This window comes from Narcine bancroftii, chromosome 1 (genome assembly GCF_036971445.1).
Source record: "Narcine bancroftii isolate sNarBan1 chromosome 1, sNarBan1.hap1, whole genome shotgun sequence".
NCBI classification, from domain to species: domain Eukaryota; kingdom Metazoa; phylum Chordata; class Chondrichthyes; order Torpediniformes; family Narcinidae; genus Narcine; species Narcine bancroftii.
The window spans coordinates 323,564,819-323,589,319 of record NC_091469.1 but is presented as its reverse complement, the minus strand read 5'-3'; the positions used below and the strand labels follow the sequence as shown (position 1 = coordinate 323,589,319).

General features: G+C 42.3%; 2 protein-coding genes and 1 long non-coding RNA gene across 7 annotated transcripts in view; 1 reads left to right on the top strand and 2 right to left on the bottom strand.

Annotated features, from left to right (window-relative positions):
* Nucleotides 1-13,371, bottom strand: part of rp9 (RP9 pre-mRNA splicing factor) — a 93,949-nt gene extending 80,578 nt beyond the window's left edge. For 2 of the 4 annotated variants that reach the window (XM_069907422.1, XM_069907415.1), the window contains exons 1-4: nucleotides 12,989-13,369; nucleotides 11,954-11,984; nucleotides 10,085-10,214; nucleotides 4,078-4,169 (exon numbers count right to left, since the gene is read on the bottom strand). In XM_069907422.1, coding sequence (XP_069763523.1) covers nucleotides 4,078-4,169; nucleotides 10,085-10,214; nucleotides 11,954-11,984; nucleotides 12,989-13,131 — 396 coding nt within the window. In that variant the 5' untranslated portion in view covers nucleotides 13,132-13,369. Of the gene's footprint in view, nucleotides 1-4,077; nucleotides 4,170-10,084; nucleotides 10,215-11,953; nucleotides 11,985-12,988 lie in introns of all 4 variants that reach the window. The other 2 variants (XM_069907393.1, XM_069907404.1) reach the window with 2 other exon arrangements.
* LOC138747852 (gamma-glutamylcyclotransferase-like) overlaps nucleotides 12,775-24,501 on the top strand; it is a 49,990-nt gene continuing 38,263 nt past the window's right edge. Inside the window, exon 1 of one of the 2 annotated variants that reach the window (XM_069907443.1) lies at nucleotides 12,775-13,553. In XM_069907443.1, coding sequence (XP_069763544.1) covers nucleotides 13,434-13,553 — 120 coding nt within the window. In that variant the 5' untranslated portion in view covers nucleotides 12,775-13,433. The remainder of the gene's footprint in view (nucleotides 13,554-24,501) is intronic. The other variant, XM_069907434.1, reaches the window with a different exon arrangement.
* Nucleotides 15,530-21,818, bottom strand: LOC138747884 (uncharacterized). Its single transcript, XR_011347715.1, has 2 exons — nucleotides 21,617-21,818; nucleotides 15,530-16,639 (listed from the first exon to the last, which is right to left on the bottom strand). It is a non-coding gene; the product is annotated as an uncharacterized lncRNA (long non-coding RNA).

Below are 24,501 nucleotides of genomic sequence, written 5' to 3'. Positions count from 1 at the left end.
TCACACCCCACAAGGGATTTTTCATTTTACTCAAAGGTTCATGACTCTGATACAAGAATAAATGTTTTTAATGTCTGCACAATTGAAAAACAAAGTGGTTGAAACAGAATATCTAGCCAGATTACTCTCTGACCATGCGCCTCTGACTTTAACGATAACGATGTCGGAGAAGCAAGAGAGTGTCTACAGATGGCGTCTTAATCCTACGCTGTTGAGAAGGTCAGATTTCTAAAATTTTACTAAGGAACAAATAGAATTCTTTTGCGAAACAAATCAACCCTCCACTAATGATAGTTTCCTAATATGGGATACACTAAAAGTTATTTGAGGGGATAGATAATTTCATATACAAAAAAAATAATATATGGCTGAGGTGAATGGCTTGGAGAAAGAAATAACAGAATTGGAAAAAGAAAACCAGAGAAAGGGTTTGAAAAAAAATACAAAATTTTGGTAAATAAGAAATTGAAATATAATACTTTACAAAAATATGGAATAGAAAAATCTATCTTAAAGTCAAAACAAAAGTACTATGGACTGGGAGATAGAGCATTTTATCATGGCAATTAAAGGCAGAGGAGACATCAAGAATGATAAATGCAATTCAAAGAGAGCTTGAAAAATTAACATATAATCAGGAAATCAATGATACTTTCAAACAATACTACACAAAACTGTATGAATCCAATTAGATAGGGGATTCTACTGAAATAGATGAATTTCTCTTGGCAATTGAACTGCCAAAATTGGAAGACAGAGATCAGATGGAATTAGATGCCCCCTTCACTAGAGAAGCGATCGATAAAGCCTTGAATACACTACAGGCAAATAAGCCACTTAAGTCCTTTGAACAATTAAAACAGAAATATTATTTGACAAATGGAACCTTCCACTGCTTTCTTCAGTTGAGGTCCTTCTTGTGAGAGAGATGGGGTCCAACAATGACCCTGCCCTCAAGTAATGAAGTGGAGGGGATGCTTCAAATGGGAAATCAGCTTAAATTTATAACTAGGATGTATTCTGCTCTCTGAAGCGAAAGTCTACAAAGGTTAAGGGAGGGAGTCGAATCTAGTTGTTGCAATACAAGAGAAATGCTAGTCTGACTGATGTTTGGTCAGGACGACATCAATGATTAATACGTGATATGGACTTGTCCAACACAATTTTCTACATCAACAATATCTTGCGCCACAAAAATTACACAAATCAAAATCTGAAATATCTGAAATGTGTTTTAGGTGTGGCATCGAAATTGGAACCTTCCAACATTCTACATGGTTGTGTGTGACAGTAAGATCATTCTGGCATGATATCTCTGAAACACTAACAAGAGTATCAGGAATGACCTTCATATAAGACCCAGAGCTGTACCTTCTGGGCAACTTTATGGATGTGACAATAAATTAACTAAATTTCAAATCTGTTAAGGTAGCCCTGGCTGTGGCCATGAAGCGTATAGAAATCACTTGGAAATCAGACTCTCCTCTACTTATTGGTTGATGAGCCAGGGAGATGCGTAGTTGTATACCGTGGAGGAAATTACTTTTACAGTACAACTTCGATTATTCAAAATCCTCATTTATCCAAAACTTTTTCGGAGACGCCAGGCTCCCGCCGACAGCAGTAGCGGACATTGAGTTCCTGGAGCCGGCAGTGGGGACCTCAACCTCCTGAGCAGGAGCGGAACCTTCAGGCTCCCAGCACGAATGGGGCCTCGGTGGGGAAGTGCCGGTGATACTGCCCTATTGTACTGCCATTTTGGGGCTCAAACTGGAGGACGTGAGGGTTGGACCCTCTGGGGCTACACTTCTCTGCGACGTATCTAGCAGACAGCCAAGACTCATTGTACTGCTAGATTGGAGTTGTGTTTATGTGGCACAGCCTGTGTAAACAGGTCGGCCAATAGGCCAGAACTTGCATACACTGCCAAACCTCCAATATTTATAGGCATGTCAAAGCCTTGCTCCAGTCATTTCTCCCGACGGAGGCATTTTGAGCACTTGCACGTCAATATCATTGGTCCCTTGCCGATCTCCAGAAGCAGTATGTACCTGTTCACCTTTGTTGACAGGCTTACCAGATGTCCAGAGGCGGTACCATTCTCGGACACAACCACAACATACTGCGCCAGGGCCCTCATTGCTAATTGAATAATTGTTTCAGGCTGGCAACGGACATAATCTTGGACAAGGAGGCACAGTTCATCTCGATACAGTGGTCAGCGCTATCCCATGTCCTTGGAACCCAATTGTATTGCACGGCCTACCACCCGCAGTCCAATGGCCTCGTCAAGAGGTTTCACTGCCAACTGAAAATTGCCCTGATGGCTCGACTCAATGGCCCCAAATGGATGACAAATTGGTATGGGTGCCTCTGGGAATTTGCACGGAGCTGAAAGAAGATCTGGCCTTGTCTTCCGCCGAACTCGGGTATAAAGCCCCGCATACGGTCCCGGGTGAATTTGTACCATCCGCCCAAGGACAGGAAAAAACACCCACAGCTCTCCTGATGTGACTTCTGGAGAAAGTTGGCACCCTGGCGCCTAGCCCAACCTCACGCCATGGTCTGACTGCCTCCTACATCCCAAGGGAGCTCAGGGACTGCCAGTATATGTTTGTGCACAGGGGGACACATTAAACTCTGCTTCAGTGGCTGTATGAGGGCCCTTACAAAGTGCTCCTCAGTAGAAGCCAATAATCCCAAGGAGAACTAATGGCTTTTAAGTGGAAGTTTCATGCCACTGTTTGTTTTTGCTGACATAACCATTAATTACAAAACAGATTATGCATGAGTCTTTCTTTCTCAGTGCATCAGCTGACCTTGGATTTATAGTGAATTAGTTCAATACAATTAAATCAATAAGAAGAACACAATACTTTACAGCTTTCGGCCAAATTAAAGAACAGCATTGCAGAATTAAAATTTAGATTGATAATTTTGATCGTCATTCTTGAAGTTTACTGAATAAGAATTCCAGAGAAAAGGTAAACAAAAATACTCCAATAATTTGACTTTGGTATTGTTGACTGGCAGATTATATGGACGGCTAATGTATTAATACCTTAACATACTTCTACTTTAAAAAATGGTCCATGTTAAAGGATGTTTCTAATTCAAAATATAGTCCATTTAAAAAATGCTGCTCAGCATTACAATAAATTTTCCAGTGAACCTTGCATAACGAGTTATAAATGTCATAATGACAAGGGCGGTACGGTTAGCGCAACGCCATTTCCAGCACCAGTGATCGGGACCAGGGTTTGAATCCCACACTGTCTGAAGGAGTTTGTACCTTCTCCTTGTGTCTGGATGGGTTTTCCCTGGTGACTCCAGTTTCCTCCCACCGTTTGAAACATAACGGAGGTTATAGGTCAACTGGGTGTAATTGGGTGGCACGTGCTCGTGGGCCCAAAGGGCATGTCACTGTGCTGTATGCCTAAATTTAAATTGGAAAGTTTAAAGCGTATAAGGGAACCAGTGTCCCAGACAAGTTTCAACCTGATTCCGAACCATTAGGATTTCCGACCAGTTAGATTGTAAATTATTTCACAGTATTTACGAAAATGCAAGTTTCACTCCCAGATACCCTGCACACTGTCTTGGATATTGGATCCATTTTACGAAACTGAAAAACTGTTTCAGCATTGTGTAGTGCATATTGGGCCACAAAAAAGGGCGATCATCTGCAAAGTCAAAGATTTGTAAAAAATATACAATAAAAGGCAAAAACATTCTTCAAACCATCATTATTTGGTCCTGACAATTGCTTGACTTCAGGCTGATGGATTAAACATTTCAGAAGAAAAAAAACCCAAAGTGCTGGAAATACACAATCTAGATTCAGTCGCCATCTGCTCTTGATGAGGGGAACCAAAGAAATTGGCTTTTCAGTACCTAGAGGGAATTCTCACACAGTTTGGCCTCTGGCACCATATTCCCAAGGACACTGAAATAACTTGAGGAAGATGCAGAACTTCTTCAAGGGACTTAAAGAGCACGCAGGAAGGGCTTTAGCAAAGACGTCGCAATCATTTGACAAATAGGAAGAAAGATGTATTTAAATTAGTTCTGACTTACTACTCTGAACTGTTCCAATTTCTGATTTCCACTAATGAAGTAGGGACATTCTCTATCCCCAGTTCTGTGTCCAAAATTTTTGCATCTCCAACCTGAAACAAGTCCAACAAATTACAATCACTGTCCATTTTGTTTTGCTTAACCATTGAAATGAATCAGATACTTAAACTTAGTAAGCAAAATGGACATAGGCAGGAAACAAGCTGGCAAAACATTTAAGGAGTTTGTACATTCTCCCCATGTCTGCATGGGTTTCCTCCCACCCTCCAAAAATGTAGGTTCATTGGGGTATTTGGGCAGCACGAGCTTGGAAGGGTCTGTCACCCCATGCTGTATGCCTAACTTTTAAAAAAATTACATTAAAATAAATTGCACTTGCTTGCTTGTCTGGACTTCACAATTTCATATAGACTGGTTAACTCTGACACTATTTCTAGTCAATATCCCTCAGCCCAAATGGTGTCATCCTCAAATTGATTAAAGGAGAAGGACTCATTTGGCTTGGTTGCAAACCACGATAGCTGTCATACGTACATAAGCACTTCACTCCCCTAAGCTATTTCTACTGATGCCTGAACTAAGTGCACTCAAGACCAAATGCCTACATTAGAGGAAAATATCAAAAGAGAGAAAATTAAAACACCTTCAATTAATTCTAGTTTAAGAAACAGGAAAGTTGTTTTATGTAATTATTAATCTTGTTGCTTTGCCTTAATGTACATTCATAAAACTGATCAGATTAATTCATGTTTATAATTAAATGAATAGGATGTTTGAGAAACAAAAACTTGATGATTCTTTTTATTTAAACAACCAGCTTTATTGGACCATACAGGACAGGCAGCTTCATCCAGATTTAGGGCACGTGTACAAACATTTTCCATTGCGCATTACATCACAAAACAGGCCCTTCACGTCTGTCGAACTATTATTCTGCCTTGTCCCACTGGCCTACACCCAGACCTAACCTCAGTGGGACCTCAGGTGGCCTCGGTGGGACAGTAAGTACATCTCCACCTAACTGCCTTTTCCTCCAAAATCCCTTAATTCCCCTACTTTGTAAACTCTTTCCAATCAGTCATAAAAGTGTTCACTGAAGTGGCCTCCACTGCATCAAGGTGCAGCGAATTCAACTTAATAAAATAGGAGAAACAGATTCACAACAGTTTATTTAGAAATGGAAGGGAAGATGGTTTAATAGCAAATAGAGAAACACTCATACTGAAACATTTAATTGAACTTTGGAATAAAATTGATGAAGAGATTGGAGGAAGAGGTTTAATGTCTGGAAGAACATCTTTATATCAAAATAGACATTCTATTTTCTATGGAATATATATATATTTTTAAATTTGGCAAAATTGTGGTATTAAAAAAAAATTAGATTGTTTTGAAGCCAGGAAATTTATTACTTTGAGTAGAATGAAGGAAGTTTTAAGATATTGGAAAGTGCAAAATTTGGTTATTATCAAATTAAGAGTTTTTTGTGAACTTTTTGGTCAAGATTTAGTATTACCAGTGGAAACAAAAGAATTATTATGCTCAGGGGATGTAAAGAAATTTATTTCAGAGATGTATAAATTATTACAAAAGAAGGCTTGAAAAGGAGTTCATATATCAAGACATAAATGGGAGGTAGATTTAAATAAGCAAATAGATCAACATAGGTGGATTCAGATATTTAGAGAGAGTATGAAAAGTACAATAAATGTGAGATATTGGTCAGTTCAAAATAATTTTATTCATCAGTTATATTCAACACCACAAAAGTTACATAACATGAATTATACTTGCTCAGATTTAGGTTTATGATGTGGACAAGGAGTTGGTACTATTTTGCATTCAATTTGGCAGTGTTCCACAATTAAAACTTCTTGGCTTGATATGGGTGATTTATTAGAACAAATAACTAGAGTAAGATTCCCAGAGGATCCAATGTTATTTTTACTGGGAGATATTAAGAGGGATTAAACCCAAATTAAATCTGAATATGTATCAAGTGAAATTTGTTCAAATTGCCTTGGCAATAGCTAGAAAAGGTATTGCTACAACTTGGAAGTTGGATACTGATCTGGGAATGGATAGATGGAGTGCAAAGTTTGAAGTTGGATTTCACTTGAAAAAATTACTTTTTACGAGATAAATATCATACATTTTGTAAAATATGGAGCCCATATTTACAAACTGTTGATATTAAGGTTTTAATGAATCTCAAACATACCATTTCTTTTATAGGTTTCTATAAATATTTATATGTTTAAAAGTATCGCAAAGTGAAGCACTCCTGTTATGGCTTTCTTGACCCTCTTCTTTTTTTTAAAAAAGTTTGTAGGAGGTTTCTCTTTCTTTTGTATTTCTTTACTCTTTTTTTATAAAATACCACATGTATTTGGATTAAGTTTGAAATATTGTAATATATTTGCTCAGTGGTTTTATTTTAAATAAAGTATTGGCTATAACCCCTAGTTTTAGTTTCCCCTACAAATGGAAAAAAAAACTTTTACCTACCTCTGCCTTATACATGCTTTTCATAATTTTATACATTTCTGCGATCCCCTCTCATCCTTTTAAATTCAAGTAATACAGCCTTTGACAACTTAATCTCTCCTCATAGGCTAACTCCTTCATCTCTGGAATCAACCTGATGAACCTCCTCTGAACCATCTTCCTCAAGTATGGAGACCAGAAGTGCATGGAATACTTCTGAATCAGCCTCATCAGTATCTTGTCCAGTTGCAGCATAACCTCCTTGCTGCTAAATTCCATCCCTTTAGCAATGGGCTAACACTCCATTTACCTTCATGATAGCCTGCTGTACCTACAAAACAACTTTTTGTGATTCATGCACAAGCACCAAATCCTTCTGCATGTCAGCATGCTGCAATCGTTTACCATTTAAATACTAATCGGATCTTCCATTTTTCCTTCCAAAGTGAACAACCTCACATTCACCAATATTGCATTCCATCTGCCAGACCCTTAGTCACTCACTTAACATTTCTATAGCTCTCTGCAGACTTTCTGTATCCTCTACAATTTGCTTTTCCACACAATTTATTGTCATCAGCAAGCTTAAGGCCGTTTCTTGCCAGGCCTCCACCTGGAGGCCGGCTATAAGCACAGAGGGAAAACATAAACTTAACTTTCATGGAGCAGCACTGAAAGGACGCTCCTGTGTCGCATTCATGTTGAGCGGCACCTCGTAACATCCTCCGGAGCCAATGGAGTCAGGGTGACTAGTGCCGTAGTGTCTCCATCATAAATATGCGCAGACCAATGGCCATCTTCCCTACCCATAGTCCCCCCTTGCAGCTGGAATTGCTGTGCTTCTCAGAACAGCTCCAGTTGTATGGGGGATTATGGGTAGGGAAGACAGCCATTACTCTGCCGTGTTTTCAGCTGCTGATGAGTGGCCCCAAAGACCGAAGCGGCCTGATGAGGTGCTGGAGCAGCCGGTGGGGCTGTCACAGTCCACTCCAGCCATCCCCGATGACACCTGCTGGCTGCCCCGCCCTGTCAGCTCCCACCGGCCACCCCCACCCCGACAGCTCCCGCTGGCTGCCCTGCCCTGACAGCCCTTGATTTGACTGCTCCGGCTGGCTACCCCTGCCCTGGCGACCCCTGATCTGATGGCTCCCGTCGACCACCCCTGACCTGATGGCTCCCACCGGTTGCCTTTGCCCTGAGGGGTCATGAAGGGAGAGAGGTGAATGGGTGAAAGAGAGAGGAAAGATGGGTTGTTGAATGACGGCATCATCGTGACATCATCAGCCCACCAATAACCAGCCATTTGCAACGGCTGTACGAGAGGGATTGCAGATGGTGCCTTAGAGCCGGCCAAGGCGCATTCATAGAGATGTCTCCTGACGTAAGGGTAGAGAATCTCGCCTGCACAGTCGGGCTTTTTCACTGCATGAAAGGGCCTTTAGATACACTACACTCTATCCCCTCTTCCAGATCATTAATGTACAGATGCCTAACTTTTCATCCAGGATTCCGAACACCAGCATTTTTTTCCCCCCCAGTGGAGGACATCTGCTCATCAAATATGTTCTTTACACTGCTGCTACATAACGGGAATTTCTCAGAAAATACCCGCAACACTGGCTGTGTAAAAAGTTCCAGACTGGAATTAGAAACTAATTCCCATCCGGAATTTTTCCTGCAGCAGCCGTAAACATTTTACGGCTAGCCTGCAGTCTAAACTGACTGCAGGCTGTCCGCAACAATACGCAACCACCTCGCTCCTAGCCCCCGCCATCTGTCCCACTTGGCTGTCCATGGGGCCGCTCCACACCTCTGGCTGTCCGCTGCCCCCCTGGACATCCATCACCCACCCTACCTAACTCCCGATGCAGCAGTAGGATTGCAGTGCTGCTGAGCCCAGAGTTCACCAGAGTGCTGCACCGGCTAGCGGCAACGGCTCAATGCAGGAGCAATAGCTGCCTTCATTACCCTTAATCACCTAAGCAGCTGGAACTGCTCTGCCAGCGCCAGAGAGGTTCCAGCTGTGTGGGACGTAATGGGTAAAGAAGACGGCCATTGATCCCACATTGAGCCAGCCGCCAGCCTGCTTCTCTCTCACTGGGTGTTTGAGTCACCTTTCCACTGAGGGTAAGAGAGGACACCCATGGGGGGTGGGGACAGGGGTCTGAGCCAGTTTTATTTAGAAGTTTTACTTTAACATAAAAAATCTGCTAATGATATTATGGTCTTTATTTATCGAAATTCATTTAACATCCTGTACCCCGTTTTGCACGATTTTGAAACATCGCATTTATTTAAAGGGACCGCCATTTTAAAATGATTCTGAAATCTGAAAAATTCTGAACGTCGGCATGCCTGATGGATCCATTTTGCTCCAGATACCTCGCTATTTCTCCTTTAATGATAGCTTCAAGCATTTTACAAACCACAGATGTTAAACTAACTGGCCCATAGTTCTTGCCTTTTCCCTCCATCCATTTTTCGAATAGTGGCGCAACCTTAGCCATCTTCCTATCTGCTGGGACCTGCCCAGCGTTCAGAGAATTTTGGTAAATAATCACCAAAGCCTCTGCTACAACTTCTGCCATTTATTTCAGTACCTTGCAATGTTTTCCATCAAGACCTGGAGACTTAACTATCTTTAGATCCACAAGTTGGCTCAATTAAGGCCATGTGGCAAAATTTCTCTTCACGACCCTATCTACTTGTGACGCCACTTTCAGGGAATTATGAATTTGTATTCAGAGATCCCTCTGTTCTACCACATTTGTCAGTGATCTACTCTTTATTGTGTATGTCCTACTTTGGTTTGTCTTTCCAAAGCACAACACCTCACGCTTGTCTGCATTAAATTCCATATGCCATTTTGCAGCCATTTTTCCAGCTGGTCCAGATCCCCCTGCAAACTTTGAAAGCATTTCTCGCTGTCCAATACATTTCCAATCTTTAGGTAATCTGCAAACTTGCTGATCAATTTATCACATTATCATCCAGATCATTTATAAAGATAACAAACAACAATGGACCCAACACTTGAGGTACACAACTAGACACCAATCAGAGAGGCAATTATCCATTGCCACTATGGCTTATCCCACAAAGCTAATATCAAATCCAATTTATTACCTCACCATGAACAATGAGCAACCAAACCTTCCTGACTAACCTCCCATAGGGAATCTTGTCAAAGACCTTATAAAATTCCATTAGACAATATCCACAGCCTTTCTTATATCCTGGTCACCTCCTCGAAAAATTCTATAAGATTAGTTAAACATGACCATCAATGCACATAACCATGTTGACTATCCCTAATCAGCCCCTGTCTATTATTTTTTTCTCTGGTAACATGCATGAATAAAGTATTTTATTTTGCAAACATTAACTGTGATTGACAACTTTAAAATATACACTAAATTCTATGAAGCATATTTCCATAATCAATATTTTTCCTCTGTTCCAACAAGTGAGTTTCATTTCACATAAAGTTAAACAACAAGTTCAACAAGATTCTGCTTACATTGCATGACTTTCACTTCTTTTCCCAATGGCATCCAAAGTCCTTTGGTCGGAGCGTGTGCCAGGAAATCTCGAGCTTCTTCATTCCCTGGCAGATCTGGAATACAATCTTCCGGCTTGTCATCATCTTCCTATGTGCAGAGAAGTCATTTGATAATGACAAGAAATTTAGTATGAAGAAAACTAACCAATAACATATCACATTACTGTATGGCAAGGTTAATAAACAAAAATATAGATATAGAATTGATATTTACAGTAATGCGAGTCATTTTAGTAGTAGTCTTTTGTGTGGTCAGGAGAGGTTCAAGAGCCTGATGGTTGCAGGAAAAGATCTGTTCTTAAATCTTAAGGTAATGGACTTCTGACTTTGTACCTTCTTCCTGAAGGTTACAGCAAGAAGAGGCTGAGACCTGAGTGATGGGCATCGTTTATGACATTGGTTGCCTATATTACAGTGGTTGGGAGGTCAGAGCTTCTGATGGACTTGGCTATGTTTGCTACCTTCTGCGTTGCTGGATATTCAAATTACTCATACCAGGGCGTGATACAATGGGTCAGTATAATTTCTGCAGTACATCTGTAGAAGTTTGTTGGAGTAGGAGTTGGCATGCCAAATCAGAAAGCAGACTCTCTGGTGTGCCTTCCTTCTGGTTGCTTTGATGCACTGGTTCCACGAGATGTTCTTTGATATGTGAACTCCCAAGAACTTGAAGGAGCCAACTCTCTCCATCACCATGAGTGTAGACAAGCGCGTGGTCCTACAGACTCTCCTTCTGAAAATCTCCTATAAACTCCTTGTTGAGAGAGAGAAAAATTGATTTTCTGACATCTCCAACCAGGTTCTCCATCTCCACCCTGTACTCTGATACGAGTCTTCAACCATTGAGAACCAAGATGAGAAGACAGTTCTTCACCCAGATGCTACTGCAAACAATATTAGGTTTTGAACCATTGAACACTATAGCACAGAAATAGGCTTTCAGTCCTTTAGTCTATGCTGAACTTATTTTGCCTAGTCCCATCAACCTGCACCCTGACCATATCCCTCCAGATCTCTCCATTCAACGTCAATGTCAAAATCAAACTCACATTCACCATCTCTGTTGGCAGATCATTCCACCTGCTCACAACCCTCTGAGTGAAGAAGTCCCCCCCCCCCAAGTAATGTTCCCCTAAAACATAACACCTTTATCTCTTGTCCATAATTCTTGTCTCATCCAACCCACCTAATTTGAAATTACAAGGACAGCTGTTTAAACAAATACCACTCTCTGTGAAGGGAACAGAGTGGAAGGATCCTTTGGAAATTATATCTGAAATGATATTTGTCTCAAGCCCCATGAAGAATAATTTTCCATGTAAAGAAATAGATACCAATTTACATCCAATTAAACTAGAGCTCCTGGGGAAATCTCATGCACACATGGGTGTTTCATCTTGTATTTGTATGTGTGAGTTCTTAGGTAACACATGAATAAAGGAAAAGGTTCTTTACTTTGAAGTTGAGGCTTTAACTGAGACATGCCATGAGGCTGCAAGTCTCCATTACAGATCTTGTATGCTGTCTGTCAGTCCCCTCCTGGCAGCCAAGTCTAATCAAATGGCAAGGCATTGCTAGTTGCTTTGCAACCATTACAATGGGGAGAACGAGCAAAATCCATACAGACAGCATGGGATTGGAACCTTCTTCTTGATCGTTGGTGCTGTAACGACATTATGCTAACTGCTACGCCAATCGTGCCACCCTATTGTGGCAAGTAATAGTAATTCATCAAGTCACCAACATTAGAGTGTTATCAGCATTTTTTTAAAAGTTTCAAATTTAACACAAAAAAAACAAATACAACACTTTTTAATTAGCACTAACCTTTATCATTCCTGGTGGTGGTTTTTCATAACTATTAAAACAAAATAAGCTGTTTAATGACTTCATAAACATAAAACATTATATAAACATAAAGCATGAACTTCCTATTGATGATGGTACATTCAAATCGTGCAAATTTAATGTTGGGTCTCATGAAGTGAAATACAACAAAAATGCCCTTCTCCAGGAAGACGGAATCATTTTTGGACAAAATAAACAACTGCTGCAGCTTCACTTGAAGATAAATAAATGTTATTAATTTCAACATCTTCAACCAAGGGCTCAGGGACACTATCATTTTTTTTAAACTTTATTTAAAGATTTTATCACATGAATAAAACAAAAAAATTACATTTAAAGAAAAATAAAAATAAAGTACTTATTACAACACAGCATTAATGACCTAACTTAAGTCAGTCTAACCCCCCCCCATTATATACGGCCACTAAAAAAAATCTATATATATCTAAAAAAAACCCACCCTTCCCCCCAAAATAAAGAGTGAAGAATTAATAAAGTTAGTAACATTATATATAAAAAAACTCTCACAAACAAAAAAAAATAACAAGTAAAATACTAATAAAAAAGTTATCAAATCTAAAATATCACACATAAGGGACACTATCATGATCCAATGTTGTCAATACACTTCTACCTTCCCACTGTTGCTCCGTGACACATCAGCATAAACCACTATAATATGTTTAATGGTCACTACATGTACCACACGGATATCAATTAACAATCAGTTCCCCAAAACGTTACCCCAATGTTCTCAAAGTGACTATTAACCAGAAGTATGACGGTTTTTTTCCCCCAACTGTGAAATTCCTCTCCAGAGACAGGGGGTGGGCCGGATGACAAAAACTCCTCAGCCTCCTTGATATCCACCCCTCCGCTCTGTAGCAGGCCTTTCAGCCCGTCTAGCCAATGCTGACCGTGCAAGCCCCCATTTCCCGACGTTTGACCCACGAGCCTTTTAATCTAAACACGCGTGACTCCAAGCCTCGGTCAACGCCCCTACCCGGCCCTTACAAGGTCTCGACGTGTTTGATTTTCTTCACTTCTTGGTGCATCTTTTTCTTCTTTCTCCTCTCCGGCTCCCGCTCCTCGGCCGAGGGCCGCTTGCGCCGGTGGTGCCGGCCTTCATGCCCGCTCCTTCGGCCATCTTCCGCCATCTAGCCGCGAACCCCAGGCCAAAAAGCCTCAGGACTGAGTTTGTGAGGGGGTGGGGGGAAGAGTGAGTGAACGATGACCCAAAAGAACCGAAGATCAAATTTCACCGCAGCCTTGGTCGGGCGACCCAACAAACCCCGGCCTCTCTGCCGTACCCCATAACTGCTGGAGGCAGCAAATCCCGCCCCCGCTCACTGGGACTGCGCCTAGCCTTCGCCACCTGTCCCGGGACTGCGCAGGCGTTGTGGCGTCCGGTGCTGTGGATCGTCGGGGGTAGTTTTTAATATAACTCGCTCCTTTTTCCATGAGCGCGGTCGGCATCCAGGATGAATTCTTCTACTTCGCCTACGGGAGTAACATGCTGCGGGGGCGGCTGCAACTCCAGAACCCTTCGGCCGTGCAGGTGTCGGTGGGCTGCTTAAAGGTGGGTGAGAGGGTGGCGTGGTGGATGCCTGTGGCAGAGGCAACCAGGCCCGGCCTCAGCTCTCAGTCAGAAGGCTCCACAATTGAGGGGAAGTTTGATGGTGCTTAAAATGACCAGATGGGCTTATTAATTTTAGGTCGGCGCTTTCCCCTGAGAGGAGTTGAGAAACAATCCAGAGGACATGTGTTAAGGGAGACATATAGGGGAGCTTCTTCGCTCAGAGAGCGATGGGAGTGTGGAACGAGCTGCCAGCTGAAGTGGTGAATGCAGGCTCAATTTTAGCATTTAAGAAAAACTTGGACAGTTGCATGGATGGGAGAGGTATTGGGTTATTATAAGAATCAGAAAGTGGCAATATAATGGGTGTAAAAACACAAAATTCTGAAGATGCTGTGGGGGAAGTTTAAAAAAAGACAAGATGCTGGAGACACTCAGCAGTTCATCCTTTATGATGGGAGTAGTTGCTGGAATCGTGTCTGCCTGTCCCGCATCGGACTGGTCAGCCACAAACGAGCCTGCAGCTGACGTGGACTTTTTACCCCCTCCATAAATCTTCGTCCGCGAAGCCAAGCCAAAGAAGAAGAGTTGCTGGAAGTCAGTTGAAGCAGCTCAAGGAAAATAAAGTCTGTTAAGTGTTAAACCCACATAAAGTCTTTCTTCTTGAAAGAACTGGTGTCAGAAGTATCTGTGTGAGTAAGAGAAGACAATATTTTCATAAGTTAAGTCCTCCTACACTGATGCAGTTTACTGGCAATCTAGCCAATAATTGGAAACGCCTTTATTTAGAGGTTGGTGGAATGGGAGAGATCAATGGAAAATGAAAATGGTCTATGTTTCTGCACATGATGGGTGAAGATGCCTTGGACATCTATAGCAGTTTTCAAATTGACGAGACAGATTTCACGTTGGACACTTTGAGGATTTTTTTTCCCCCAAGTGAAGACGCCAAGTTTGAGAGATGTAAATTTTTCTCCTGTAACCAGAAACAAGGTTTGAACTTTGGCCAATACTTAGCTGAGCTTCACACAGTGAGTAAGTCCTGTAAATTTGGAGATTTGAATCATTCACTCATTAAAGACAGTATAGTTGGCAGAATCCCAGATAATAGATGTAGAGAAAGACTGTTGCATGAAAGAGATTTGACTCTGGAAAAGGATATGAGAATGTCAAGATAAACACAGCAGTGCATGTGATGAAAACAGAGAGGCAGAGTACCAGGAGTTTCCCAAAGGAAAGTGGAAAACTCAAACAACAAATACAGCAGGTGCAGAGGTAGACATATTCCAAAGATGTGTCCTGCTTATGGAAAGTCCTGTTATAAATGAGGGAAGAAGAATCATTTTGCAAAATTCTAAAAAGCAGGGATGTCAAGAGAAAGGTACACACAGGGGATGAAAAATTGGAGGAATTCTTAGACTGTTGCTAGCAAAACTGAATGGTTCATTCCAGTGACTGTGAATAAGATATTAATTCCATTTAAGCTCGACACAAGAGCCCAGGTGAATCCGTTATCTATGGACTATTACAAGACCCCTCACCGTAAAGACCAAGATTTATTTAGTGAAATTAAAAGTGACAGCTACATAGAGAGAATGTTCCAGTAAAAGGGAGATGTATGGTGACCTTGAAACACAAAGGGAGGCATCTAAGGTCACAGCTCCTTATGATGTAACATTATTGGTGGGACATCAAGCAGGCCAATGACATCACTGGGCGGGACTTTTGCATCTTGAAGAAAGAGAGAGAGAGGCTCAGGACTAGCAGGGAAAAGCCTGTGCATGTAGATATTCACTAAGTGTAGGGTAAAATAAAACAAAGGCGACTCCACACTCAGGGTCATTTTTATAACTAACGTGCCTGAACCCAACATGACATGGTGTCAAGAGTGGAGCTTTGAGCTACAGAGAGAAGGCCAGGCTGTGAAAGAATAAAAGTGAAAGAGGAGAGTGTCAGAAATAAAACTTCTCACACATGAGTCTCTTTAAAACTGATGACACGACAAGCTTTATTTACAAGTCTGCAGAGTTGGACTCAACTGGTTTCTCACCAGTTAAGCCCCGATACATACAGTGCATTGATTTTTATACCCTTGTTGTTTGCCCTTCCCCTTCTTATTAATACTGTTTTAATTGGTTAGTATTACAAAAGCATTCTAAGTATAACTGCATTATTAATTATCACGTTCGTTATGTACGCTGTGAACTCTACATTCACTGAATTCTGTTTCTCACACTTCTTATCAATCCTTTGTCTCCTGCATGTCTCTCACTATGACCATGAAAAGATAGGTTTAAAAAAACATATTCAGCAGATCCTTTTGTCCTTGGCTGCTAGTAAACTCTCTGTCCGTTCTGGCTTCCCTGTTTATGATTAATCATCACATTTTAACTTAAGCCATTTTAACCTAAATTCTCTATATATAACAATCCACCCCTTTCTCTCTTTAAAATGTGTGTATGCAAAACCAGAGTCCATCAGGGCATGGTGGGCCTGAGTCACCCTTCCAACCGTTAAGAGGGAAAGGAGTGGTATTAGGAATCTGTATATAATGACCCATATTATTTCCTTCTTTTTCCACACAAGGGGTATATGGATGTTGGGTGTATTTTCTGCCCAGCATTTCTCAGGAACTGAGGTATGGGAAATAAAATTACCCTCCTTTCTTCCCCAAATGTGGTCCTGAAACAGGACCACTGTGTCTCTGCATTTCTTACATTTCACACCTGATAAAGACATAGGCAAACTAAGAAAAATCAAAGAACATAACAATAACATTGTGAATCAAGTCTTTCTGCGAAATCGCAAGGTAAGAGGTTTTTCTCCAGGAACACAAGTCCAATATGAGTTTGTATCAGGGTCCTGAGGCGCCTCTACAGGTCCCTTAAATCTGGATGCGTGTGTCCACCCCTTCTCTCTTGTTCGTGCTGCAGCCTCTGTAGTTAAGAGAACTTGGTATGGACCTTCCCACTGGGGCTGGAGTTTTTCAGTCTTCCAGGTCTTGATGAGAATCCAGTCTCCTGGTTCCACTTTGTGTAAAGAAAAGTCTAGAGGCGGTGTTTGTGCCAATAGTCCTCTCTTTCGTAAATCTGTAAGAGAGCGTGACAGTGCCTGTAAATAGTTCCTAACAAATATATCCCCTTCCCCCAAGGTGGGACACCCCTCAACTGTACTCCAGAAGGGAAGCCAAAACATCATTTCATAAGGGGACAGCCCTACATCTTTTCGTGGGGCAGTACGAATTCTTAATAAGGCCAGGGGCAGACACTTTATCCAAGGCATTTTAGTTTCCACCATTAACTTTGTCAATTGGATTTTTAGTGTTCCATTCATACGTTCAACCTTCCCTGAGCTTTGTGGATGCCAAGGGGTATGTAATTTCCAAGAGACCTGTAATGCATTACAAATCAATTTTTGAAGAAAAATGTGGACCCCTGTCTGAGTCTATAGAATCCATTATACCATATCTGGGGATTACTTGCTCTAGGAGGAGGCGAGCTACTGTAGAGGCTGTAGTATTTATTGTTGGGAAGGCTTCTACCCATCGGGTAAAGTGATCTATTATCACCAACAGATATTTCCATCTTTGAACTTGAGGTAACTCTGTGAAGTCGATCTGGATACGTTGAAAAGGGCGTATGGCTAATGGTTGACCTCCCATGGTCCCTGTCCTCATTATCTTCTTAGTAATTTTTGTGCATAAGTAACAATTTTGCACCTCTTGTTGGGCCAAGGTGTAGATTCCCTTACACACATATTCTCGAAGCACTGTGTCACATAAGGCTTGGGTGCCCCAGTGGCTCTGATGATGCAGGTGTTTTAAAATATTGCGAGTTATTTCTTTATTTAGAACCATTCTTCCATCTGGTGTTTTCCATGTTCCATCAGGTAACTGGCTTGCGCCCAGCTGATCCATGTTCTTTTCTTCCTTAGCAGTGAAAATGGGAGCTGTCTTTATGCCTTGCCTTATTGGGATTAAAGTCAGCAAACGGACTTCTTGTTGCATGGCTGCTCTTTTGGCTTCTTCATCAGCCAGTCTGTTTCCAATTGCTGTCGGGTTATCTCCCCTTTGATGGCTTGGTATGCAGACCACTGCTATTTCCTGGGGTAATGTCAAGGCTTCTAAAGTCAGAGTAATCATCTGTTCGTGTGCCAATTCCTTTCCTCTTGATGTAATTAGACCACGCTCCTTCCAGATCTTACCAAAGGTATGCACTACCCCGTATGCGTATTTGGAATCTGTGTAAATCGTTCCAATTTTCTTTGCCAGTATTCTGAGGGCTCTCTGCAAGGCATATAGTTCACAGGATTGTGCTGACCAGCTTCCGGGTAGTCTCGTGGATTCTACTACTTTCCAAGTATTTCCTTCTATTATAGCATACCCATTTCTTCTCATTCCGTCAACACATCTGGCGGAGCCGTCAATGTAGAATTCATATCCTTCTCCCAGCGGAGTATCGCAAAGGTCTTCTCGGGTCTTGGTCTGAAGATCTGTCAACTCGACACAGTCATGCTCCACCTCTCTCTCTGTTTCACTGCCGTATAAAAACTGAGCTGGGTTGCAGCTATTAATTTTTGCAAACTGTAAATCTTCTCCAACCATTAAAATGGTTTCATACTTTAATATGCGAGAATCAGTCAGCCATCAATGGGCAGTTTGTGTTAATAAAACACTCACAGAATGGGAGGTGTACACAGTCATCTTTCCTCCAAAAGTAAGTTTACGTGTTTCCTCTACCAACAGAGCAGCAGCCGCTACTCCCTGGATACACGTCGGCCATCCGCGAGACACTGGGTCCATCATTTTGGAAAGGAAAGCCACTGGGTGTCGCTGACCGCCTTTTTCCTGTGTTAAAACTCCCACAGCTGTTCCTTGGTTATGAGTGACAAACAGCTGGAAGGGCTGTTTTAAAGAGGGCAGAGTGAGTACCGGGGCTCATGTCAGGTGATGCTTCAAGTCCTCAAACCATCCCTCCTCCTCCTGGGTCCATTTCAATGGATATTCATTTTCATTTGTCAGTTTATCATACATAAACTTCACCAAAGCTGAGTAGTCCTCTATCCATAACCTACAGTATCCTAAGAGTCCCAGGAATTGTCTTATTTCCTTCTTATTACGGGGTAAAGGCATTCTAGTGATTCCCGCAATTCGTTCAGGGGTAATCTGTTTCTGTCCTTTACTTATCTGGTGTCCCAGATATATCACAGTTTTCTCAACAAACTGTAACTTGTTCCTGGACACCCGTAGACCCTTTTTCCCCAGATAATTCAAGAGTCTAATGGTATCTCCCCTCATTTCTTGTTCCTTGGGTCCTGATAATAGTAAATCATCCACATACTGCATTAGTTGGGAATCATCAGATTGTGGATAGTCCATCAGGATTTGTTCTAGCATTTGTCCAAACAGGTTTGGAGATTCAGTGAACCCTTGGGGTAATACAGTCCACCGAAACTGTCTCCGTCTATCTGTCCATGGATTTTCCCATTCAAACACAAACATATCTCTACTTTCCTCTTCTAATGGACACGTCCAGAAGGCATCCTTCAAGTCGATAACACTAAACCACTCATGGTCTGGGGGAATCCGACTCATAATAGTATAGGGATTAGGCACCACTGGGTGGCGGGTCTGAACAATAGCATTCAAACTTCTTAGATCCTGAACTAGGCGATAGGATCCATCTGACTTTTTTACTGGGAGTATAGGGGTGTTATAAGGTGACATGCATTCTTCTAATAGTCCGTCTCGTATTAAAGTCTCAATTACCGGCTGTAGCCCTTTTCTCCCTTCCAAAGAAATAGGATACTGACGTTTCCTTACCGGCTGATGACCTGGTATTAATGTGACATGTAAAGGTGGGATGTCCAGACCTCCTCGATTTCCCTCCTTATACCAGACTCTCTCGTCAATCTGCCGTTCATCCTCTTCCTTTAGAGCACAGAGGTGGACTCGCACTTCTCCGTCCACAGGGAGAGCACCCAAACCTAAGAGAGCCTGTAAGTCCCTTCCTAGGAGGTTAAATCCAGCCGACGGTAATAACAAGAGGTCTTGTACCCCTTCTCTTTCTTCCAGTTTCACTGTTACTTGGGGAATTATTGATACCATTCTGGGAGCCCCTTCTATCCCAGAAATTGTCAAATTACTTTTTATAGGCTCAGTTCCGATTGGCACAGTTATTACACTACTTCGTTCCGCTCCTGTGTCCACCATAAACACCACCTCTTCTCCCTTGGGACCAATTTTTAGTTTTACCAGGGGTTCCCTCTTATACTTGGTCCCTAACATTTGGAACCCCTGACCCCCCTAATCTTCTTCCATAAGTTCGAGGGCACGCAATTCCCTCTTGTATCGGGGGCATTCCTTCTTAAAGTGTCCTTCCTCATTGCAGTAATAGCACTTAACGAACCTCCGGGGTCTTCCCTCTCTTGGATATCTTGGATTGTTTAGAGGAAGGTTTTGTTTTCTTTCCCCTCTGGATTCAGCATTCATCTGTCGGATAGTCTGTACCATAACCTTTGTCGCCCTCTTTTGATCTTCTTCTTCTCTCTGCACATATACTTTTTGTGCCTTTTTTAACAGGTCACTTAGGGGTTTTTCGCTCCAGTCCTCCTCCTTTTCTAGTTTCTTTCTAATGTCTTGCCATGATTTGGAAACAAATTCAATTCGAATAAGCTGTTCACCCATTGGTGTACTAGGGTCCACACCAGCATACTGTTGGACATTCTTTCTCACCCTCTCCAAAAAATCAGTAGGGGACTCGTCTTTCCCCTGGTGGTTCCCAAATGCCTTGGTAAAATTGTGACCCTTTGGCACAGCCTCCCGTATCCCTTTAATTGTCCACTCTCTATATTGTCTCATACTTGCCAATCCCTCGGGTGTTCGTTTGTCCCACCTGGGTTCATTTAAGGGATATTTTTGTTCATGGGGTCTAGGGTCCCCAGGTTGTTCATATTCCCACATGAGGAGGGCAGCCCGTCGAATCATCTGCCTCTCCTGGGGTGAAAATAATGTTCCCATTATTGCCTGCATCTCTTCCCACGTATATGTGTTTGGTCCCAAGAATTGGTCAAGCTGTTCAGCCAGTCCTATAGGATCTTCCAATAACTTTTTCATTTCTTTCTTAAATCCCCGCACCTCTGTACTAGTTAGGGGAACATTCACATATCCCGTTCCCCCTCCCGGTCCTCCCATAGGAACTTCTCTCAGGGGATTTAGGCTTACTGAAAACTTTGATGGTCCTGGACCAGTCTGGAATCTTGTCCAGGGTCAGTTTACCGGTGGAAGTTTAGGGTCCGACTCCCTTAATTCATTCTTTTTTTCCCGGCCCCCTTCGGGGCAATCAGATTCATCACCTTTCCCCTCCGGTAATAAGCTTTCCTCGGGCGCAGTAGGCACCGGGGGAATATAAGGAGGGGGAAGGTTGTCCAGAGGTTCCCATTTCTTTTCTCCTGCTACCCTCAATTTAAAACATTCTGTTAAGGATCCTGGCCAGGGAACCCAACAAAATGCATATGCTGACTCTTCTTGATTCACCTTTGGTCTCGAATTTACATATATGTTTAATGCTTGTCTAACCCAATCCTCATCAGATCCAAATTTCGGCCACCAGACCGAGGAACCTTTAATAGGTTGTTTTGACCAAAGGAGACAATATTGGACCATCTTTTTCTTGTTTTTGTCCCGATATATTTTACTATCCCAATTTTCAAACATTCTCCCCAAAGGGCTGTCAAGGGGTACTCCCAGGAATTGTCCTGAATTTTCAGACGAGCCCTTAGATTTTGATCCTCCCATTTTCCCACCTAGATCTGTTTATCGTTGCTGAGGACCCTCTCGTTCTGGACCCTACTCCCTTCTTCTCAGACGCCTCGTCGGAGGTACTGTCCCTCCTTCGGTTACCGCCGAGGTTTCCCTGGGGTCTATCCTAGAGTCCCGCGACAGGGTCCTCACACCACGACAAAAGATCTATACCTGATCTATTACGTTAGGTTTTTTTATCCTAACAGGTGTATCCCGTAACACCTGTTACCCAATCCCCACACCACAATCGTAAGTTGTCACTTACCGGTGTCTTCTCGGGGATTGAACCGTCACCCTTCTCCTCTCCGTCTTGTCGTGTCACCTTGTCCGGATACCACTCGCTCAAGCCGCCCGAAGCGACGAGGAAGGGACTAGGAGCCGCTGAACTCAGCGGGGTGCACCACCTCCGATGTCCCTCTTCTCGCCTCCCCTCACGGCCGGAGTGTAGATCCCGGACGAGCCCCCATTTGTCTGACAGAGAGCTAAGATGGAGGACGGGCTTGAACATGTAGAGGCACCCCATTAGGGAGTGGCAGCTCCTCCAGTGGTGACTATCACAATAAAATCTCCAGTCTTTGACTTCTCAAAGCCACAGGAGTTGGAGAAGTGGATAAGGAGATTCGAGCACTTCAGACTGGCTTCAGCCACATAAAGGAGCCTACAGAATTGTGTTGTAGCACCAAAAAAAATAAAGATATTTGTATTTGTGTGGACTTGACATCCTTGAATGGATCAGTGTGCAGAGAAAAGTTTATACTTCCTTCAGTTTGTACTTCCTAGGCATGCTCACTGGTGCACAATATGTTACTAAGTTGGACACGAACATGGGATTTTGGCAAATTCCTTTAACAAAGAATCAGCTCTCGACATGACATTTATCACATCATTCAGGTGTTACTATTTCATCCACCTACCCTTTAGTATCTCCTCTGCCCCTGAACACATCCAGAAAGAATGGTTACCATGGTTACTACAGGCCTGGAAGGAGTTGTCTGCCACATATCCTCATTTGGGGGACCAAGAAGGGCCAACGTGACGCAAGGGTCCGTGCAGTCCTAGAGCGAGCATTAAGGGAGGGGTCACTCTCAACATGGCGAAGTGTGAGTTTGCAAGGAGGCAGGTGAAATTTCTGGGGTACGGCATCTCAGCAGATGGCATGAGACCAGACCTAAACAAGACAAGAGCTGTGCAGGACATGAAGGCGCTGACAAACGTTAGTGAGCTCAGACATTTCCTCAGTATGGTGAACCAACTAGGGAAGTTCATACTGGCTGAAAAGGACAAACCACTGAGAGACCTGTTGTCCAAAAAAAAACAGTGGAGCTGGGGACATGAGCAACAGAGGACATTTAGTAACCTCAAGCAAGAGCAATCATCCACACCAGTACTTCAGATGTATGATCCAAATAGGCAACTGAAAATATCAGCTTATGCTTCATCATATGGACTGGGAGAAATATTACTACAGAAGGAGAGAGACAATTGGTCACCAGTCGCTTATGTTTCCTGGCCAGGTTTTTTAAAAATACTGTTATTGTAATTAAACTGGCACCAACAGAGCATCAGAGCCCCACACGGGCAAGTCAGGTGTTGAATTTTTTTCCACTTGTGATGTCGCGTCGGCGCTAAAAAGCATTTTCAGTTTTTGGATCTTCGGATAAGGGATATTCTACCTGTAACAATAAATCTTGGCATTGTTGTCTCCCTGGCATCCCTATACGCCTTCCCCAGATATCCCTCTAGATCTATCTATCGATGTAGCAAACAGTTTAATGAACTCATCAAGTTAAACAGCATTTGTGGACGTTGACTGATCCAGGTGCATGGTTTCTACCCAAAGTGTCATCCACCCTTTGCCTTTGCGGATACTGATAAGACTGTTGAGTTATTGCAGCGGTTTATTTTATTTCACTTGAGAAGCTATCATCTGCAATCTTTCATCTCCAAAGTAGACTGATGCTTGGATGTATTATTAAGGGACTACTGCACTTTTGGAGATGCTGTATACTGTATGAGAGTTAAAAATGATGGTCTGTCTGCTCACTCTCAGAGGAATCATCGTTGTGTCTTGTGTAAATCCAGATTTTGTTAAAATTCTGCTTTCTGTCAAACACTTGCCAATGTCTCCACCCTTCACAGCCCCATCTATCATCTTCCATCCCTTCCTCATTCAGCAATCCACTACTGGCCCCTGTGTCACTTCTTACACCCTCTCCTTTTACAGGGTGTCTCCCCTGGTAAAATATTTTGATGTGAACATCAACAACTTCTTTGTTCCCTACAAATGCAGCTCAATCCACTGAGTTCCAAAAGCAGATTTTAATTTTTTTTTGCTCCAGATTCGGGCATTTGTGTCTTACAAAGAAACCTCCACCCGTCATTGTGCAATGGCCAACTTACACTCACAGGGAAGTCACCAGCCATCCATAATATTTGGTCTGCCTTAGTCTCTCCTTGACTTCATATTACATGTTATCTACTGCGATATCTATCCATAACTATTATTTACCAGTAAGTACAAGTCCGATGTAACAGTCAAGATACTTTTCTGAAACACTAAAATGCTGTTGGGGAGAAAGTGCTTCTGAAATATATTGTTAGAGGAGTTATTGCTGGGGATGTCACTATCATATTTGGAGTAAAGAAAGTAGCCATTCATTTTGGGTAATATAAATGTGAATCCTTTTTGTTCCTGAGGAAAGCAGTGGCAAGCATTTTCTTCCTCATTTGCCTCCCAATGACCATAGATCTTACGATTAGATTTGACCTGCTGATTTCATCCATCAAGAGCACAAAGAGGGGGCTTGCACTTTGCAATAAATCATAAATTTTGCAAAGCAGCATCAACCACAATATTGGCTTTTTTTGACCCCTGAAAATCCTTGTTCTTCTAAATCAAGAGGACTGTGGAGGATCCTTCTCAAACTTGGCTTTGCTCAAAATCTTGTTATATGTCATCTGGTCCAGGATGATGTTTAAGACATGATCCTTGCCACCATTTCCAATGCAAACTAGGATCAAGCAAGATAGTCATTACTGCAATAATCTGTTTTAACAAACACTGGAATTGAGTTTTTGATATAAAGAATCAGCTGTAAACTGTTCAACCTTCATGGCCTCCACTTCAGAATAAAAATTGCTGCAATCTGA